Source organism: Gopherus flavomarginatus, chromosome 3, assembly GCF_025201925.1.
Source record: "Gopherus flavomarginatus isolate rGopFla2 chromosome 3, rGopFla2.mat.asm, whole genome shotgun sequence".
Lineage (NCBI taxonomy): Eukaryota > Metazoa > Chordata > Testudines > Testudinidae > Gopherus > Gopherus flavomarginatus.
Window position 1 is genome coordinate 2,366,944 of NC_066619.1, and position 22,296 is coordinate 2,389,239.

A 22,296-nucleotide genomic window follows, 5' to 3' on the forward strand; every position below is an offset into this window, starting at 1 on the left:
GGGCAGAGGGTATCTGCGATATAAGCAATTATCTAAACAGACCATGTAGTTACATAACTATTAAAGAGAACAGAATTGTGGATATTTAGTTGGTAAAGATGAAGCTTTCAAATCAAAACCATTTTGGAGAGAACTGCATCCATGAGAAAAAAATTCAAGGGAAAACATGGCCTAAATGCCTAAAGTTGAGCGCAAAAGTGAATGAATCAGTGTATTTAAACCTTTTACCTAAAGTACGGGAAGAAATTTCACACCACCTTCCCTATATCAAAGCAGTAATTGTCTTTAAAACATGGACAAATGGTTTCTGAATAGCAATGTTTACAGTACTTTCAGTACTCAGGAGTATGTCTATAGGGTCTTTAAATGTTTTTCTTTATTAAAAACAAATAGAAATACTCTTATACCTTTGTTAAAACTGCAGACTAACACAAGGGAAAAATCAGATTCAAATTTGCCTTAACTCAAAAGTTTCTTGGGCTCATCTACATTTCACAATTATTTTGGATTAATGTAGGGAGTGAATTTAAAGCACAACAGTTTTCCAGAATAGCTCCCTGTGAAGACACTCTTGTTCCAGAATAAGAGTGTCTACATGGAAAAATTAACCACAATAGCTTTCTTATAGACAAGCCTGTTTTGTGAGAGTATGAGGATTCAGTCAGATCCCTTGCTGGGCTAGAAACCATGGTTTTATTCTGGAATGATTAAAGTTAATTGTTTTTAGATGACTGCAGTAATCCAGGGACAAACCAGCTAAGAAATAGGGAAGTCACATTTTGACTTATCTATAAGTCTCCATTCAAAGGAATTCAACAAACGCAGAGACAAACTCAATATATACTGGAAGAAGAAATTTTTAGTAATTTGCATATTCACAACTTACTGTACCTCTTTGTGTCTATCAAATCTTACATTTAAATCTTATCTCACTGACTCATGATGCTGTAGGACGTATGCATAACGCTCACATGAAGGATAATCTCTCCTAGGTGGGAGGCTGGATTGATAACCACATATAGCGCTTCCTGTCTCTGGTTAGTGGTTCAAATTCCTACCAGATGATTAGCAAACCAAAGTTACTACAACCAGTTTCTGTAAGAGGCATTTGCCAGCTCAGGTCAATGGGTAAAGGACATGTGGCTACTTTACCAAAAACAGAATTGTAATAATCAAACATTGACTTTTTTGTCGATCACATTAGCGGAAAGTCAAAGCTTTGAATTCATATGGATACTGAATTTGCCTCTCACATCTGTAAGTGGTCCTTCCACACAGGGTAGAGATCCACTGGCACATGGTGATGTAGAGTAATCTCTGTGGTACTAGGTATAGGTGCTACAATCCATTTCATTATCTTCAGCAGGGATAATTTTGTCATATTCTCCATACTTTACGGCAGAATTAAATTTGGTTTTATTTTGTACGCAGGAAGTATATACCATAGGACATCAGTTAAACAAAAGCTTCCTTTCTTCTCAACACCAGTGCCCAACAAGCCCTGCCAGTTTTGTCCCTAAAGTTTGATACATATTCTTCTTAAAAACCAAGTTTGTCCAATCCAAAATGTGAACTTACTTCATTGACCTTAAAATAGTAGAAGCATCATCATTTGATGCATCAGAGATGTCAAGAATTAGGTGGAAACAGGGTCTGGATTATGGCTAAGGTGAGCCAAAAATGGAACTGTGAAGAACAAGACAAGCAGCTCTTGACACATACTTGAATCAGAAACAAATTCTGCTAGTGGTACTCAACTGTAACCCACGCAGGATGTTATCAAAGCCTTCAAGCAAACAGATATCATTGTAACACCCATACCATTAAAAAGCAGACAGAGGAAAAGACCACATACATAAGGAAGACATGAAGTATGTGCTTCGGCTAGCAGGCAACAGCTTACCATCTGTAGAACACATCATATATTCTCTGTGACTGAACACAGGATAAAAAATGTGTAAAACTCATACTGAAAACTATTTTTATGCTTTTCAGATCAGAATATTCCAAATGCAGAAGAAAACCTCCCAATCTGTTCCTTTTAAACATCTAAATAACAAGGTTAACAAACCTCTTACATTTTCAGAGATGTCAGGATATACACCCATTAATGTCCATTAAAGATTTATGAGGGGTTTGATATAAAGCTTCTCAAGAAACAATTCTGCACTATAGGAGAAACAATCCTACTGAGCTAACAAGAGGTTCTGATAATAGTTTGAAAAACACTTACACTCTGAATTTTTAACTGGTCAAAGTAAATCAACAATTCAGTCCCAAATTATCTAGCAGCCATGTCCGTTGGTTTCAAATACATTTTATACAAATTAGAAAGCACTTTCACCTGAATATTCGGCTCCAGGTCTCTGTTAAAATCCCTTCTGAAATGTCCAGCTACTGAACTATCAATTCTACCACAGCATTTGCTTCTATGTGGCTCTAAAACCACAGGCCTCAGCACAATACACAGATTCCAGCTTTGTATAGTGTGATTACTGGAATTTTGCTAGTAGAAACTAACACTATGAGCTGTCCCACAAAGAGTCTCCAGCCACAAATCTAAAAATTAGCAAGCATAGAAAATGAGGAAAAAAAATAAAGTAACATGTAACCTTACCTCCTGAAGCCGTAGTCGTATTTTGTTAATGGCTCGGAGCCAGCGAGCTCTTGCAGGAGAAAATGCTGGGGGTTCATTTTCATCAAGGTAACTTAAAACAAAGACATGAGAACAATTTTAGAAACAGAAAAACCACAAAGTGAAATACGCTCATTCAAAATGTGGCATTATTGTTAAGGAACTGGAGTTTAAATGCAATTACAGCTCAAGAGGCACATGACTCCAGCACATCAGAAAGCCACATACAACCCCGAAAATACTCCTGTAAAGGAGATGCCAATCTAGGGCAGTTAGGAATAAGAGGCACTGGACTGAAATAGCAACTTTGGGAAAGAGAAAATTCCCAGCTTTCTAATGGTATAAAACAACTATTCTGACACTTGATGACTTAGATCAGGGGTAGGCAACCTATGGCACTCGTGCCGAAGTTGGCACGCGAGCTAATTTTCAGTGGCAGTCGCACTACCTGGATTCTGGCCATTGGCACGGGGGGCTCTGCATTTTAATTTAATTTAAATGAAGCTTCTTAAACATTTTAAACACCTTATTTACTTTAAATACAACAATCTTTTAGTTATATATTATACACTTATAGAAAAAGACCTTCTAAAAACGTTAAAATGTGTTACTGGCACGCAAAACTTTAAATTTGAGTGAATAAAAGAAGACTCGCCACAGCACTCCTGAAAGGTTGCCGACCCCTGACTTAGATAATGAGAAACTCATTCCTGGGCTTTTCGGGGGAGAAATTCCACATGTGAGGGAAAAAAATATTTTTGTAGCTTCAAAAAGTAACAGCCTCAAGTTGCTTAGAGATTTGCAATGTTAAAAGCAGTCCCAGCAGAAAGGGAATAGGAGGTGGCTGTTTGTGGTCACAGGTCCATGATAAATGCAGTTTATCAAATTGCTGCCGCCAGCACCCCGATCGGTGGGGGGCATGCATCTGTCCTTAACACACTCCGGCTGATCATACTTGTATACCACAACCACCCACCATGTACTTGTCTAAACATTCTCCCTTACCTCACATAGCACTAGTCTACCCTTTGTACATTTTCTGGTGACCGACACACATGACAACTGACAACAATGTAAACAAACAGGAAATAGTTATTTCTGTGGAAAGAATTGTGCTGATTTGTAAGAGGAAAGCAGGATCAAGTCTGAAGGAGCCACAAGAAAAGCTTTTAGAAAAGTTTAGTGCTCTCTTTTTCACCAGTCTTTTTGTTGGTAGTGGTGATGTCTTTTTAGGTCTCTGACAATTTTTGTCTACATAAAAATTGCACCTATTTACCTATATTAGTAAAAAGGTGCTTATCTGTACAGTTCATTCTTATTCATAGATTCACAGGTTCCATCTGATCTGATCTCCTATATAACACTGGTCAAAGAACTTCCCCAAAATAATTCCTAGAGCAGAGCTTACTGAAAAACATTCCATTTTGATTTAAAAATTCCCATGATCGTAGATCCACCACAATCCTTGATGAGCTGTTCCAACGGTTAATTACTCTCACCATTAAAAATGTACATCTTATTTCCAGAATGAATTTGTCTAGATTCAACTTCCAGCATCTGCATCACATTATACCTTTCTCTCCTACATTGCAGAGCCCATTATTAAGTATTTGTTCCCCATATTGGTACTTATAGACTGTAATCAAGTCATCCTTTAACCTTCTTTACATTCAAGGGAATAATTACACCGGACTAAAGCACCTTTGTACCAGCATAACTGTATCCCCTCTAGGGTCCTGGACCAGTTTAATTATTTTGGTAGGAAGTCAGCCACCTAAGCAAATAGTGAAGTTGGTACAAAACCTATGTGTAGACAAGTCTTAAGCCTAGGAGTATTTCTGCTTCAGCTGAAGTGAGACAAACGAAGGGCTGTCTTCACCATTGGCCAAAAGGTTGGAACATTACGGTACAGGACCAATAGCGGAGGAATTATAGCGGCGAATCAGAGTAGAGAAATTTGCTTATTCATATGATGAATACTGAGAAATAACCTACAATAATAATGCAAATCATTGTACTCTGACAGGCTAATAATGGCAGCCAGAGTACAGGGCAATTGCAATAATACAATTCCTGAAAACTAAACACTGATTATGCAAATAATGTTTCAAAGTGTAGGAATTTTTATAGATGATAAACTGTAAATTTCTTCCCTCTGAGTAGTCAAAACTATCAATAATCAATTTATAATGGCATAAATGATCAATTCAGCTGCTCTTCGGCTTTCCCGTAGGACAAGACACTTGTTCACAGCTGTGCTGGACTGCAAATTGTCGTCAGCAGTGTTAAGGTGGTTTAGCTTCCCAAATGCATGGAATATCTAACAGTCGGACTGTGATGAACAATTGGTATAACACCCTGAGGTAACTGTTAAGGTTCTGTGTTAGAGTGCAAGTTTGATGAAGCTGATATATAGCTTTTTGGTATCTGTTGGAGATGAGAGTGAAAGTTTTAGGGAGCATGATATTGGTAGTGTTGAATGAAATATGAAGGTGAGGAAAAATGACTTAACTTCTTATTTCCATTCCTTTCAGGTTTGGATGGATGACATGTGTCCTCTCACAAAGTTCACTGCCACTAAACAGGTTTGGTTTGCTAATATGGAGATAAGCGCGTAGCTTTTCCAATCATGAGCAATCCAGCCACTCCAGGCCTGCCTCATATATCCCTCATCAAGAATGGAGGAAAAAAATATTGCAGATGAGTTGCTAGGTCACTGAAGGAGGGTGCTTGCAGCTCAGCTATCTAGTAAATACAGTTTAAGTTTCCCAAACATCTGTCACTGAGTATAAAGATATTTATCAGAATACAGCATGTTAATATGATCAACCAATTTGTTTGGGAAGAGTTTAAGATGGGGACATCACAGACTCGCTTCCAACTTTGGGGTTAACCAGACAATATCAATGTCAACAGTAAAATGAGCATTTCACTCATAGGCACTGACTCCATGGATGTACCAGGGCTGGAGAACCCAGGGGAAAAAATTAGTGGGTGCTCGGCACCCACTGGCAGCCCTCCCTCCCCCCACAGCCCCGCTCATCAGCGCCTCCTCCTCTCTCCCAGCATTTCCCACCCGCCGTGGATCAGCTGTTTAGCAGCATGCAGGAGGGCGCTGGGAAGGAGGAGGAGTGAGGTAGGGGCACAGTCAGGGGAGGGACAGGGGCATGGCCTTGGGGGAAGGGGTGGAGTGGGGGCAGGGCCTGGGGAAGAGCATGGACCAAGCACCTCCGGGGAAAGGGGAATGTCAGTGTGTATGATTACACTGTAAGTTACAACATCTCCATGACTTTACACTGACATTCTGTACACTTCACTTACCTCTCTGGCCGCCCTGCAGGGATATCCTTGGGCTTCACAAGTTGTGGGGTTAATCTGGATGCAGAATGATCTTGAGCTGTCTCCTCGCTCACACAGACCTTTTCCTTCTCTGTTGTTTCACTGTGATGCTCAGGGTGTTCCTCCAGCTCACTGCGCCACTCCTGGCCATCCTTCTGATAGCTGCCAGAGCTGTGACAGGAATGATTGGATTCCTCTTCCCGGTGTTCATCCTCTTGCTCAGACCCATGGGTGCTTTCATGGTAATGGTCCAGCTCACTCAGCTGAGAGCTCCCCTGACTGACGTTACATGAGGAGCCATATCTGCTACTTCCAGCAGGACTGGGGGGGAGTAAGAGATAAGCAAGTCCAAAGTCAGTGGCAGGGAGGAAACATGCAACAAACAGCAAGTTTAGTGACTAAATCTGCACGGAAACTATAAGACTATAAATGTAGTGCGAAGCTTGGCTATATTCTGGCTTGCTAGAAGTGTATTATCAATTCATGGTATCTAACCATTGTAATCCCTGAACTAATCAGAAATTGAGCATAAACCTACTGTAGATTCTATAGCAAGAGAAACAGAAATGCAGTGCCTAGTGGTCCACTAACCAAATCTGTAACAGTAATCATACCAGCACTATACTATTCCCCTATTCTAAAGAAATTCAGCCAGGGTTAACAATGAAGGTATTTTGATCAACACAGAAGAGTAAAAATGTGCACATGGGAATCAGAAAGGAAGATGGTTATCTTCCACTATTTTAGATGCTCTCTACTTCCGCCTCATTAACTGTACTGCTGCCAGAATCTGTGACCAGAAAGATGGATATTTCTTAGCAAAAGAGTGCATCCATCTTAGTCCTACTGAACTCTTTGGAAAGCAATGATTCCATATAAAAACCGCACATAAAAATGAGGACATCTTGGAATGGAAATTTCACATGCAGAGTCAGGAAATTCCATGTTCAGATTTCCCTCAGAAACCATTTCTAAAACATTTTACTCGTGTATATATGTATAATATTTTCAATCGCCTAATATGGAGGGATAATGTTTTGACCTTGATGCGCACGAGCAATGCATCAGTTACAGGCACTTTAAGAATAGATTTTGATTCATGAATGACGGTCAATTGGAATTAAAGCACTATGTGTGCTTCTCTCATATGTTACATTTTTTAATTGCATTTGGTGCTGGATTGGCAGCCCTGGAGTCTGATTTCCTCTGTTCATAGTATAGTTAAAAATAGGGACATATGGGAGAGCAAGCTTCCCTTTCACTGCCCACCAATGGGAGTTCAGCAAATCTCCACCATGTGAGAGACTGAGGCAATTATAATTTGTAATATACATAGGACAAAATAGGGGTTCGTGAACTACTGCAAACCTTACTCGGTAGCATCCTACATTGTTTGAAGTATGCAGATTTTGTGGAGATTTTAATGAATCACAACCTTACAGTTTAACCTGTAATACCTTCATTGCCACCTTTGGAAATGTTAAAAAGCCTGAAAAATTGGAAAGCATTCTAAATATTTCTGTAATAATTAGTACAATGGCAAATTCAGCTTCAACAATTTAAAGTCTGAATATTATTTTATAAATAACCTCATTTTCTGGGCACCACACAGTATTATCTAGTGTTACAAATGTTTTTTCAGTGAATACAATCACTAAACAAGTAATCAAAACCATCCTGTACGTACCCGACTTTTATCACGGAAAGAATTAAGTTGTGAAAGGCTAATGAAAGTAACACTCAAAACAACTCATTCACTGAGACAGAACACAAAAGGAGCACATACGCAAGCTAATTACAAAACAAAGGAGAGCAGAGGAAGTTGATAAAAATGATACAAGGATTTAGTGTTTAATCTAGTGACTACACAACAATATTCGCTAATGTCAACTACAGGTAATGCTACAAACAACTGATCATAAATAGAGATGAGATTGAGCTACGCACAGTAACACAAAGTTTGATATCTACTGCTAGAGAGCATTTGCATTATAAATGGCCATTTGCTTGACACCATTTATTATGCTGCTTTTGTAACTAGCCTTTTCTTATTTGATGGTTCCATGCTATTCAGATCTGCTGCTTGTGATCCAGGATGAAGTGCTACTGTGTCAGGACAAGAAACAAGATCCTCCTGTTCAGACTCAACCTGCTGATGTGGTAACTCTCCTGGTGATTCTTCCAGAGAAGGACGACAAGACAGTTTATTGGAAACTGTGCTTTGTTGATCTTCAGATTCTTTGGCAACTCTGTCTTTTAACTTCTTGCTGGACACATCAACAGTGCTGGTTCCAGATGCTTCTTCGGAAAGTTCAGCATTCACCATGTCAGGCTGCTCAGTAGACAAACCTGATTCAGTATTTGGATCATCTGCACTGACTGTTTCCAGCCCCTTTACATCTGATTTTGATGAAAGCTGCGGCAGCACATTCGGTTCCCTTTTGACAGAGGTCTCCTTGTTGTCTTTTTGCCAAGGAAATGAAAAATCTAGCTTCTTGCCAAGCACTGCCCCTTGGACACTGTCTGTCTTACTCACTTTTTCTTCATTACCTCCTTCAAACAGAGTTGAAGAAAACTTCTTAAAACTGGACATAAGGCCTGGCTCTGCTGCAGTTTTACTTGCAGAAGGTGGCTGTTGTGAGAAGAAGGACCCAAATGGCTTTCCACCCTCCATAGAAGATGACATGAAACTGAATTTTGCCAAAGTAGGCATACTTGGCATTTCAAACACAGATTTGCTACTACCTGCATCTAGACGAACATTACTTGGTTTATACTGTTTATTCAAATCACATTTGGGGCTAGTTCCTCCTATAGTCATTTCATTCACTGTTAAACGCTCTGACAGCTCTGCAGGAATGTTTGGTTCCATTTCAAGAGTCTTATTCACATCTGGCTGGTACAAATTATCAGCGGTCTCATCAGCTGGAGCTTTGGCTTCTATTTCAAGGGTCCTATTCACATCTGAATGATAGGCATTAATATCTGCCTGATCCCCTGGAATGACTAGTCCCAATTCAAGAGCAGTACTCAGATCTGACTGGGACAAATTTAAATCTGCCTCATCAATTAGAGCTCTGGGTTCCAGTTCAAGTACACTATTAAGGTCAGCCTGGGAGAAGTAAACATCTGCCTCAGTGGGAGCTGGTGGCTCTTCTGTTACATGTGTAGGGCCCATATCTAAGTGACACAAATTGAGATCTGTCTGGTCAGTTGTCATGGTCTGTTCTGGACCGACTGCACTGTCCAAGTCTGAATGGCACAGGTCATCATTCCCCAACTCTACAGAGGGCTGTAAATTAGCATTCAACTGAAGTACTTCAGGCACTTGATCTTCACCTGGAACCAACATCTCTGAAGCATTTAGCTGAGACTTCTCTTGGCTGGTTTCAAGTCTTTGATTTTCTCCAATTTCTATTGGCACACTAGAATCTTTTGGGGAGTTCTCTCCTGAGTCTGGTGTGTAAGTTTCCTTCAGAGAACTGCTGGTCTTTATTTCAGACACTTCAGCTGTAGATATTTCTTCTAGCTTTTTGGAATCTTTTATAGAAATTGACCCTATGGTGTCTTTTGCTCTATTGCTTTCTTGAGGTTTAGCAGTGGGTTTCAGACAAGCCTCCTCTTTTGATGTTTCCTTTGCACTTTTAAAAATGCCAAAAAGATCATTTGTGAAAGTTGGAGCTGGTCCACTTGGGAGAGAAGAGAGACCAAAAAAGGAGGGGCTTTTCCTCTGAGCACTAGGAGCAGCTGGAGTTTGAGACTGGGAGAACAAGCCAGATAAACTTCTAGGAGATTTCACTTTTGTCATGAAGCTTGAAAATATTTCCACTGAAGAATCCAGTACTGATTTGTCACTCTCAGGTTCCTTGAGTTTGTTTTGCAAATTAGGTGTTTCTGGCATCTCTGAGGAAGACTTTGACTCTTGTGCCTGCCTTAATCCAAGTCCAGAGGTAGGCTCGGGTAATTTGTGCCCAGGTAATTTATACTTGGGTACATTCAAATTTTCTTCTGAGATGACCTCCTTTGACACACTGTTGGTAACATTTAAGTCACTTAAATTTGTGAAACTGGTTTTTTCATCTGAAACTGAACTGCCACCCCTGTTTCCAGAAGTTTGTCCTTTTGAACATGAATACTCTTCCTTAGCTGAGGAAGGTGTAATACACTCTTCCTTTCCTGTGCTGTCTAGGAGATGTTCTTTTGGCTCCTGAAACTCTGGAGAAAAGGACTCACTGTCCTCTTGTAACTTAGAAACTTCACGGCAAGGATCAGAAGAAACTGCCTCTGTTGTGGCATTCCTATCAATCTGTGAAGGCTTTTCTACACCATTCTCTTTGCTTATTTCAGCAACACTTTCTACTGAACACTCTTCTGCAGGAACGTTTAATTCATTTGCATTGCTGGGGAAGTTGTTCGATGTCTCTTGTTTGCCAATCACTGGCTCCACAATACCAGGAGCCTCTTTTTTACTGTCCAAGCCTGATTGTCTGGTAACTCTGATACTAGAGTCAACGGACATGCTTTGCTTCATAAATGGCTTAGAGTTTGCTTGCTGAGCATGTTTTGCAATGTTTTCCTTCTCTGGAGGAGTTTGTGGCTTTTCATCCAAAAAAGATGTCAGATTGAAGAAACTAAAGCTGGAACTACTTTGAGGCACACTTTTCTTGACAGTCGGACCAGTCGAAAAGAAGAAGGGAAGCTTAAATAGCCCTTCTGTTTCTAGCTGCTTAGCATTAGGAAGATTAGCAACAGATGCTGAAGATGTAGGGGTCTCTGATCCACTAAAGAATGAGAATATACTCCTGCTGAGTGGTTGTGCTGGCTGTGGTTTTGAAGCAGTGGCATTTGAAAAACTGAAAGGCAAACTAAACCCTGACTCTCTAGATGTCTGATCTGGCTTACTTGGTTTCATTTTATCAGGTATGACACTCATAAGATTATCTCCTTGTTGCTTTGGCATAACCACTGATGCACTACTGTGTTGCACTAGGGGCTCTCTCAGTTGACCGGTGTGTACTGGCTTGTATAATGCATTTCCAGAGTTTTTGCTATCGTTCTCCTCTTCTACCTTTGTGTTTGGGTGCTCCATTTGTATACTACGACTAGGCAAGGTCTGCTTGTTCAGAGCTTCTGTTCTAATGTCTCCGACAATGGCAGAAGAAAGGGATTGCATATAACTATGCTGGCTGCCTGAATTTTCAAATTTTTCTCTGAACTCAACTGAAACACTGCTATCGGTCTTTGGTAAAACAGTGGCATTTGCCAATTGTTGAGAAGAGACTGCATCTCCTTTGAAGATATCTCCCAGGGAACCAAACAATGATGAAATACCTGAAGTCTCCTTTCTCTCCTGAGATGTTTCATTATCGTTTTCATTTTTTTCCAGATTTGATGATGGCTGCGGCCCTTTGTTTACCTGTGTTTTAAAGAAATCAAAAAATCCAGAAGCTGGATTTTTTTCAGATGTTGAACTTGCAGAAGAATCTTCTCCTAAACTAAAAAGTTTCAGAGCACTTTTAAATATAGTTTCCTCTGGCTCTGTGGATGACTGGTTCTGATTTGGCTGAGGTTTCTTGTGCTCCTCACTGCTTACTTGGGTTCCAAGATGACTTGAAACTGGACTTGTCTTAATGGTTTTAGCTGCTCTATTTGCCTTGCTATCAGGCATAGTTTGGGTTAATCCTTGTTTTTTCATATGGATGGTTTTAGTCTGATTAAATTTATGCTTTTCATTTCTCAAAGATTCTAGTTTATGAAATTCCGTTGCACCATTTCTCCCTAATTCAGGCTCAGCAGGAGTCTTTTGCCCAGTTCGGGTGTCTTCCCCTAATTTTGATGTTAATGACAGAACATCATGTTTATGCCCAGATAATTTTGACTGTGTACCTGTTGTCTTCATGGTAGAATCCGCCAAAGACTCATTAACGTCAGAACCCGAACCCTTTCCCATTAGACCACCCAAAGCAGAAAATAAAGATGTGACTTTGTTCACTGGTGTTTTTTTATCTTCTGCACTCTGTATGACTTCTGTCCAACTTTCAGCAGATGCAGAAGATTCATCTGTTTTATGAGAGGACCGAAACAGATTGAAGCCAAAAAATCCTAATGATCCACTCTCCAAAGTTGTTAAAGGAATGGTTTTGTCTGTTTGCTTGATGTCAAACTCTTTATTTAATATCCAGCTAGAAGTCACTTTGGAATGTGTTCTAAGATCAAGGGTTAGTGGAGGTTCTTCTGAATACCCCCCACTTTCCTTTTCAGGCCTAAAATCTACTTTGAGTTTTTGAAGTTTATAATCTGAAAAATCTAATGGCTGCTCTCTTTGGTAATAAACAGACTCATCAAACATTTGTGAAAACGTCTCCAAATTCATGTTCATTAGCTGATCACTTCTTTGCAAAGCTACAGACAAATCAAGAGGCTTATTTATAAGGTAATTATCTAGCTGCTCCTCTTCAGCAAACCACAATAGTTCATCTTCATTGCCAAGAGGGACTTTGAAACCACAAACAGCAATCATGTTATCTTCCAACACTGCCCTTGGAATTGAATCCACCTGAAAGTTATAGTTCCAATATTCTTGATGCGAGTACATTTCAGGTGCACATACATAGACATACTGTCCGGTAGGATCAGTGAGCAGTGAATAGACATACTGACCATCACTATACATGTAGTATCCACAATCACCATCTTCTGATGGCCACCATACACCATGCTCAAGCAGCGTCAGCCAGTGCTCGTACTCCTGACCGTATGCTGAATACACAAAACTTTCATCCATACTTATAGACTCTTGGTCAATTAAAGTCCACATAGTTCCATCACAACCAGATGAGTAGCTTAAGTCCATAGGCAACTCTTCTAATGAGCAGTTGCAGTCTGTTTCAAAAGGTGGAAGATTACTGCCATTTCCATTGAGAGAACTAGTTGCCCGCATATCATTTTCTTCTGAAAAGACTTCTTGAAACACTAACTGATCAAAGGATTCATATGACAGACTTAAATCTATACTCTGTCTTTCACAATTTGCATTTATTCTCCAGTCAACAACATTTGCATTTCCATCCTTTTTACACAGATTCATTACTGTGTCATTTGATACAGGCCAGTCCAAAAACTCAGTAGGTACATCAAAGTTTTGGTTTAAGACATAATAAATTGGCAATGCTACTTCCTGAGTGTTTGCAGGAAATTCTCCCATGTCATACTCCCATTCAAAGCTAGAATGACTTGTTTCTTCAAAAGTTGGATACTGCTTCGATGTGTTATGGGCTTTACCATCCAACAAAGAAAAGTTAAGAAATTCATTGGATCCTTCATTTAAGAAAGTCTGACACATTTTAAGTTCTGTATCTTGGTTAGAGACTTGCCCGCCAATTGTAGATTTCCCAGATAAATCTTGTACCGAACACAGCTCATTCTGAGATGCAGAGGGCCCATAGTAGGGAATATGTTGTTCCTCTGTTTTGTTTACTATTATGTTGGGTAAATGGTCACTAGTTTTGGAAGATTCAGTCACTTTCATATCATGCAGTTTCTCTTTTGGTTTGAATATGAAACTTTTTAAAAAGCTGGAAGTTTCTTGTTTTTCCACAGGGATTCCTTGAGCATCAGAAGTTATGTCTGAGCTACTGGACTGTTTTTTTAAGTTAGACTCCTCATTTCTATCAAAAAACTTCACGAGGCCTAGTGAATTTGATTTCATCTCATCTTGCTTACAGTCAGACATATCTTCACCTGAAGCAAATTTAAATATCCCAGAAAATAACCCAGGTGAACTGTTTTTCTGTTTCTCACTTTCATTTTTAACATTCAACTCTTGCCCATTGGGAGTGTTTTCAGAAGAAGAAAACCAAAAGCGCCCTGAAAGCAAACCTTGTTGTGTGTTCTTCTTCTTTGTATCATCCATACTTTTAAGGTCTCTCACTTCACCAGAAGACATGGATTTTATATCTGTTGTGTTTAGTCCTGCTGTCATCATATCCTGTTTTATATTTCTACTTTCTTCATGACCATTCACAGATCTACACTGTGTATGTGTAACTTTAAAGGTGGCTGAGACACTTTGATTTCTATTTTCTTGTGCATGTGTATTATTTTCCTTATGAGTGTTTTTTATTCTTATAGGCTCCTCTTTATGATTTGGTATATTTGGAACTGAAGTAGACTTTAATGAGCAAAATTTGGCATTTCCTGAATAACTACTTTTGTGTTCATCTTTAACCGCTGAAGTTATGTCACTAAAACTCTGACTGGTTTGATTTTTTGAGGCTACGAGGTTTTCTGCAGAAGCAAATTTAAACAAAGAAGGCAAGATACTTCCTCTCTCTTTTGTATTCTGCTGCTTATCTGAAAAACCAAAGCCACTAAAAAAAGGAATCTGTAGTTTACCAGTAAATGGGAAGGAACGTTCACCTGTGGAACTGTTTTGTCTTATATTATCTTCAGCTCTGTGGCCTTTTGAGACTCCAGCTGAGGTTTCTTTTTGCACAGATTCAGCAGAAGGAAGCAATAATTGGCTGAAGGATTTTTTGAGCGGACTGAAAAAGTTATCAGGTGTTATACTGTGCTCTGGAGGTTGTGAATGAACCTCCACTTTACTGACACTCTTCCTGTTTTCCAATTCATGACCTGTAGGACAATGATTTCCTGAAATGTTTATGCACTCTTTTACAATTATGTCTGGCTGATGTGCCACGTGATGAACATCTGAAGACTTCTGTGGCCCACCCTGCTGCTTGGGTACTACTAGACCCTCAACATTGGCTTTCAAGCTAAAGGAACTGACTGAGTTTGTAAGTTTACCAAAGATTGAGGACATAGAATTGCTGCCTGTGTTATCTTCTGCCTCACTTTTTGTTCTATTTTGGTTAGTTTCAGAAACAACACTGGTGATTGTGTTCTCTTCAGAGGATTTCTCACTTTTGTTTGTCTCACAAGCACTTATGAGATGTCCTCCTTCCTTAGTTTTTTCCTCTTTTATATTTACTTTTTTCGGTACCTCTTTTTCAGTGAAGATTTTTAAAGGATTAAACATACCTAAAACTGAATTCATAACTGAATTTTGATTCTGAGGTGAAGGCTGCTGGCTTGTGGTGGTATTTTCTGATGACTCCTGAAGACAAGGAGCTGTAGAAGCTATATTGTCTCTCTTAGTGGCTTCTGCATTATTGAAGTTTGCATCACGCATCCCTTTGTCACTGCTTGTCTGGGACGGTAATAATGAATGTATGGAAGCTTTTATATCATCCTTACTTTCCACTTTCACTTCTGGGGCTAAATGCTCGGATTTAGGTTTGCTAGAGAATATCTTTGAGATTCCACCTGCAGATTGGCTTCGAGTTTCTGATTTCTCTGGTGCTGAAGACACAAGCTTTTCAACAGAGGTTGTGAGGTGCTTTGTGCTTGAGCTTACCTTCTCAGTGAAAGAACTGAACAAGGAATTTACAGTGTTCTCTACACCTGACAAGTCTGGGAGAGATTCAGATTTGCCTTTGCTGTTCTCTTTGTTCTCCATCACAGTAGGTTTTGCCTGATCAGGGTGTACATATTTCTCCATTGAATTATCAGCATTATCCTGCATGAGAGAGAGAGAGACAGAATTTTTTTTCACTTTTGGGAGAGTACCAAATTTGCTAATCTCTTCCTCCTTTTCAGCCAAGTATTCAGATACAGTTTCTACCAGACATTGCAGTTCATCCATCGCATCAACATATTCCTCACTTGGTTCCTCAACTGGAGAAAGAGTCAAGTCTTGCACTGGATAGCCATACTTGCCCCCTCTAATCTGATGTTTTTTGTCAGAGTTAGCCTTTTGCAACTGAGATACTGAATTTGCAGAAAAATTATCTGTGAAACGGTCAAGATGACAAACATTTGATTTGCACCATGTTTGTGAAAGTATTGCTAATTCTTCCATTTCATCATCTGAAACAGGTGAATATTGAAGCTCCTCAGAAGCACTGCTGTCAAATTCTTCCAGGTCATCTAATGGCACAAAAGTAATGACTGGCTGTTCTGCATTTGTTACTTCTTCACTGCCAAAGTGAACTGAGCCATCACAGTCATGGTTTGCCAGCTGCTTGTTGGTCCACTTGCCACTTTTAACCATTAGGCCATTTTTGTACGGACGCAACATTGGATAATCAGGAATCTGCTCCTTATTTTCAATGCTGCCGCTGTTATATTTTTCAGTTCCTTCATATACTGGGAAAACACTGCTAGGTTCAGACCTAGTTGCTATACCATTGAAAGAGACTGTTTTCTCCACAGGAAATTGTAGACTTCCATTATAATGTAAGCTTATTTGTTCACTCTTGTCAAAATTTTTGTATCTTAGTTTCTTTTTTCTTCTCCTATCTATTGTATCATATTCCTGAGGATATCTAGGAATGTCGAAAGTTCCTGACTCTGCACACACATTCTGGCAATATCTTAATCTTTCATGGTGGTTGAAAGTCTCCTTCTTTGAGAGCGTTTGGGTTTTCTTTACATTTGTTTCCTGACAATTTCTATTTCTATTACTTTTTTCTAGGAATTCCTCTATTAGCAGTTTTCCTAACTCCTCATAGTTACTCTCCCACTCTTCTTCTCCAATTTCAGAATCAAATGGAATGATCTTGACCTTTTCACTTCTAACTAGAGATCTTTGGCTGATAAATGAAAGATAAAAATAAAAAGGGAGAGGAGGCAAAAAAAAGAGGAGGAAAGAGTGAAGGGGAGGAAAGAAAGTTAAAAAAACATTTTTTCAAAGGACAGTTTAAATAAGACCAGAAGAATAGTGAATTAAATGCATTAACAAAAGAAATATAAACACGGAACACATTCAAACGGGGTAGATACTGAAAGGTGATCATCTACTAAAAGAACATATAACATTTCTTAAATCAAGGGATCAAACATTACCATAATAGTCTGCAGGGTCAAAAACTTCCATAACAATTATGACACATCATCTACAAAAATTAAGGAATGGCTGAAGTAGAACAGTTATCAGTGAAAGATTATAATAATACAACTTCAGATAAAAGTTGGTGTTTTGAGATTATGGTGTTATAATTTAAGGAATGCTAGAACAGTTAATTGCATTTTCACTCTAATATCAAGGACTGCCTATTTTGTTAACATTAGGCAAGTTTATGTTAATCTGAAAGGTGCTCATTACTTTAAAATGAATCCTGTTTTGTGAAAACAGCTACTGTAATTTTTTATAACTGACATTTAAAGCCAGTAATGAGAATAAGTCATTTTACACAGCTACCATCAAATTAGGATGCCTCCTAGGGCCAGACACAGCCCTTGTATCCAGTGCGCACAAGTCACAATTGAATGTAGTGGAAGCAACGTGAATGTGTGAAGAAAGACTGTAGACTCTACAGTAATCAGAACAGTTAGGCATCAAAGGAACAGACCTGTTCTGATGTGAGAAATGTATTCAATTAAGAGTTTGCCCCCTACTTTATAAAATGTTACATTTCACTAAACAGCAAAATTAAGTACAACACCTGGAATGGAAATAAGTAACGACGTCAGCCCACCATTAAGCTACCACAGCTTGGAAATACAGTGAAAGCATGCAAACAATGAAAGTCAGCTGAAGTATATCACAAGATGACATCACAACAGCAACATCAAGGAGATTAGACAAACATCTAGCTGTAAAGAGGTTAACCCACCTATCGGACAAATCTAGAGACTGCCTGCTTTCTAGCGAGTACTGGCGGCTTGTCATTTGACTAGACTCAGATGCAGATTCTAGGTCAGATCGGCCACTCACAGTGGAATCTATGCTATCATATCGCCTTGAAAGTAAATAGAGTAAGAGCAGGGAGACAGATAGTTACATATTGATTCCAAACTTAATATTGCAACTAAAATTCCAACTAAAAAACCCACAGATAGGAAGTCTGGTACTCCAGAGTCACATCGGCTATTGGGACTAAAACATGGGCTAGTCTAAAAAAAGAACAAAACAAAGATATTAGGCAGGTCAGGGCAGAGGGAAATAAAAATCCATGTCCTTATCTTAAAGGACCATGATTACCCTGATTGGGGATCCGAATTACTGTCATGAAAAGGAAAGCTATCCCATGCAGCATTTCTACAGATGTTTTAAGTTTTAACAATAGATATCTAGAAATAAATCCTCAAGGGCACTTGGATAATATGGGGACCTGCATGGCACAAAAAGAGCGGTTAGATAGATTGAACAGGATGCTGAATGAGATTCAGCTCACCTTTAATGAAGATAGTTTTGGACCTAAACAGGCTGCTAAAGTCCTTTTAACCGATTTTCCTTGGCTTCAGTGTTTTCCTACACGCAGTCCAATATACTTATGAAATTTAAGAATTGAAAAAAACAGTGACTTACCTGCTCTGTAACTGTTGTTCAAGATGTGGGTGCTGAAGTGTATTGTGCTCTGGTGGGTTCGCACCAAATGCACCGGTGCTAGAGATTTTTCACCACCAGTACCCATCAGGGCTGTGCGCATACCTTATGCCTCCTTATGACCACTCCTGAGGCTATATAAAAGCAGCACCTCCCTGACATCCCTTAGTTCCTTCACACTGGAAAAGCTGGTTTAAGACTGATGGAGAGGGGATGGAGGGTGGGTTGTGGAATACCTGTCTGTACCCACCTCAGTCATTGTTTTTTCTTCTTAAAGTGGTTGCAGACATGTATCCCACTCAGGTGACTCCCAAGCAGTACAGTTTGGAGATGGGATTTGAGTTTACTTGAATGATAGCAGTTTCCATCAGAGGCTGCTGTGACGGAACAGTGCCAAGTAAATGTACGCACAGAGGACCAAGTAGCAGTCCTATAAAATGTCCAGTATGAGAACATCCCTGAGGAAAGCCATAGATGTGGCCTGGGCCCTTGTTGAATTAGCCAAGCACATCTGTGGAGGAGGAATACTAGCTACGACATACTGAATGGATGCAGGAAGCGATACACAGAGATACTGTTTGTGTGGATACTGCCAGATCTCTGATGCATAGAGCCCTGCAAATCCCCAGGTATCTGCTTTATATCCATGGATATCCGCATCTGTGGAAGCAGATACCCTTGGACCATTTCTGCAAACAACAGGGTGGATGCAGATACCATTTTGTATTGGCACACGGCTCTGACGGTAAGAGCCAGGAGGACAGCTGTGAGGAACCACAGCACGAATCCTCCATCTGCCCTGGGCAGGAAACCTAGAGGGAAGGGACACTGGGTGGGGGGCTGCTCAGGCCCCACACCCAGAGCAGGTGGAGGGGCCACCGCAGTTCCACACAGCTGCCCGCCCAGCTCTTATCACAGCCGGGCTGCAGCTCCAAGCTGCCCCACTGGCTGGAGCCAGGTTGAGGAGAGCTGCACTAGCAGTTGTGAGGAGCCTGGGTCTGTCCACCTGGCCTGGGCGGAGGGCTGCTTGGATCCCACACCAGGGCAGCTGGAAAGTTTGCCGCAGCTAGCCAGCGTGGCTCTCCCTATATAACCAGAGCTGAAGAGATCCTTTGGAGAAGATCAGGGTAAGATTTAAAATCCGCTAAGAGGGGAGACAAGGAATTTGGGATTCCTGTATGTGCCTGAGGTGGCGAGGAGGGCGCTGGTGGCCTCATGAAAGAGAGTGGTTGTTGCTCTGGCAAAGTCTCCTCCAGGAGCTGTGGCTCAAGAAGATGGACACTCTGTTACAGCCCTGCGGGGGCTACTCTATAGAAGCTGATCCCTCTGAGGGTAGGCAGGTCTGAGGGGGCTACTGTAGAAGCTGATCCCTCTGAGGGTAGGCAGGTCTGCGGGGGCTACTCTATAGAAGCTGATCCCTCTGAGGGTAGGCAGGTCTGCGGGGGTTACTCTATAGAAGCTGATCCCTCTGAGGGTAGGCAGGTCTGCAGGGGCTACTCTATAGAAGCTGATCCCTCTGAGGGTAAGCAGGTCTGCGGGGGCTACTGTAGAAGCTGATCCCTCTGAGGGTAGGCAGGTCTGCGGGGGCTACTGTAGAAGCTGACCCCTCTGAGGGTAGGCAGGTCTGCTTGCAGACTGGGGTGGAGTCCTAGCTCTGTGTGAGTAGAAAGTTCTCCACAAGTCACAGGAGGAACACTGCAAGAAGGATCAAGGTATAGGAGGCCAATATCGTTTGTAATTGCTATAAGTATGGGAACCCTCTTGGTACCAATGATTTCCCTCTGCAGGGAGCTTAGAGGACCTGCAAGATTTCTTCCACTGTGGAGGAGACGAGATGTGGAGAAGATGCCACACTGGAACCTAAAGAGCTCTCTGGATAGTCTGTGAGCATGGGCGTAAGCCACCGAGGTGGGGGTCACAGGATATCCTGACTTACCCATAAACCAACAAGATGAGTGCAAAGTCAGTCCTTAGGATGGGAGGGTTGTTGGCCAGACATATTGCCAAAAAGTCCAGAAAATCATTTCCTGTTGGTGCTGAGGAGCATGACTGAGTCTGTGCAGGCTCAGAGGGTAGTCTAAGGCCCCTGGCACTAAGGTGAGTATGTAGACAGTGCCACAGAGGAGGAGTGCACCAACACCAAACCCACAGTCAGCTGTGCTGAAGACAGCATCTGTTTCATCACTGGCACTGCATAAGTCGCTTGCATCAACCTTAGCCCTAGTGTTGAAGGGCCTGGAATTGCAAGCGGTATCAACAGACCCACTGAGTCCTGAGGTAGCAGCGAGGGTGGCACAGACAAACAGAGCAAGTCCACCTCTGCCACAGACATATGTGGGCTCAAAGGTACTGAAAATGGCAGTGCCATAACTGCATCCTTAGGTACTGAATGCAATGGCCAATGAATCTCTGATTCATCTTGTGGATCCTCTTCTGAGGCAGTTTCCAAGATGCAGAGTGACCCCTTTTCGAGAAAATCAGGGTCCCAGGGTCTGTCTGCTGCCACTTCAGAAGCAAAAGGCAGCTAACTAGACTACAGGTACCACTACTAATAACTATCAAAGCTATTTACAAAGTGAAAAAAAACTTGGTGACAAACACAGAGGGGAAAAAACCATGATGAAAAGCCTCACACATGCGGAGAAGCAACTAAGGCCACTGGCAGTAAGTAATAACTAAGGGGGGTCAGGATGCCACATTACATAGCCTCAGGACAAGCCACAAGGAGACACAGTACGTGTACCACCCTAACAAGTACTGCTAAAGGAAAAACCTCTGATGTTGGTGCATTTGGTGCTACCACACCTGAGAAGGATATATGTCTGCAATCAGTCAAAGAAAAGACGATTACTCACCTTTGTAACTGTTGTTCTTTGAGATGTGTTGCTCATATCCATTCCAGTTAGGTGTGTGCACACCGCGTGCACAATCACCAGAAGATTTTTACCCTAGCAACATTTGGTGGGTCGGCTGAGGTGCCTCCTGGACTGGCGCCCTTATGGCGTTGGATATATGTCCCTGAAGACCCAATGCCCCCTCAGTTCCTTCTTGCCGCCTACTCTGACAGAGGGGAAGGAGGGTGGGTTTGGAATGGATATGAGCAACACATCTCGAAGAACAACAGTTACAAAGGTGAGTAACCACTTTTCTTCTTTGAGTGCTTGCTCACATCCATTCCTATCAGGTGACTCCCAAGCCGTACCTAGGTGGTGGGGTCGGAGTGAGATGTCGCGGAGTGAAGGACCACGGAACCAAATGCAGCATCACCCCTGGACAGCTGCTCTATCACACAGTGGGAAGTGAAGGTGTGTACTGATGACCAAGTTGTCACCCTACAGATCTCCTGTAAGGGCACATGAGCCAGGAAGGCAGAGGACAAAGCTTGAGCCTAGTAGAGTGAGCAGTAAGGTGCATAGCTGGGACACCAGCCAAGTCATAGCACTCACGGAGCACAATGTGATCCAGTACGAGATGCACTGTGTGGAGACCGGGAGGCCCTTCATCCAGTCTGCCACAGCTACGAACAACTGGGTCATCCTCCTAAAGGGTTTCGTTCGTTCGATGTAAAAGACGAAAGCCCTGCAAACGTCTAGGGAATGCAGCTGTTGCTCTCGCCGAGAAGCGTGCGGCTTTGGTTAGAAGACCGGAAGGAAGATGTGTTGGTGGACATGGAAGGCAGACACCACCTTAGGAAGGAAGGAAGGAAGGAAGGGTGTGGTCACAGCTGTACCTTGTCCTATGAAACACAGTATACGGTGGGTCCGACGAGAGAGCTCAAAGTTCCAACACGCGTCTCACTGAGGTGATAGTGATGAGGAAAGCTGTTTTCCAGGAAAGGTACAGAAGCAAGCAAGTGGCCATCAGCTCGAACAGGGCATCCATGAGCCTGGCTAGGACCAGGCTGAGGTCCCACATAGGAGGTGGATGCCGA

General features: G+C 41.4%; 1 protein-coding gene across 1 annotated transcript in view; it reads right to left on the reverse strand.

Annotated features, from left to right (window-relative positions):
- UNC13B (unc-13 homolog B) overlaps nucleotides 1-22,296 on the reverse strand; it is a 336,698-nt gene that overhangs the window by 226,039 nt on the left and 88,363 nt on the right. The window contains exons 5-7 of the mRNA XM_050943528.1: nucleotides 17,653-17,778; nucleotides 5,957-6,295; nucleotides 2,618-2,708 (exon numbers count right to left, since the gene is read on the reverse strand). Coding sequence (XP_050799485.1) covers nucleotides 2,618-2,708; nucleotides 5,957-6,295; nucleotides 17,653-17,778 — 556 coding nt within the window. The remainder of the gene's footprint in view (nucleotides 1-2,617; nucleotides 2,709-5,956; nucleotides 6,296-17,652; nucleotides 17,779-22,296) is intronic.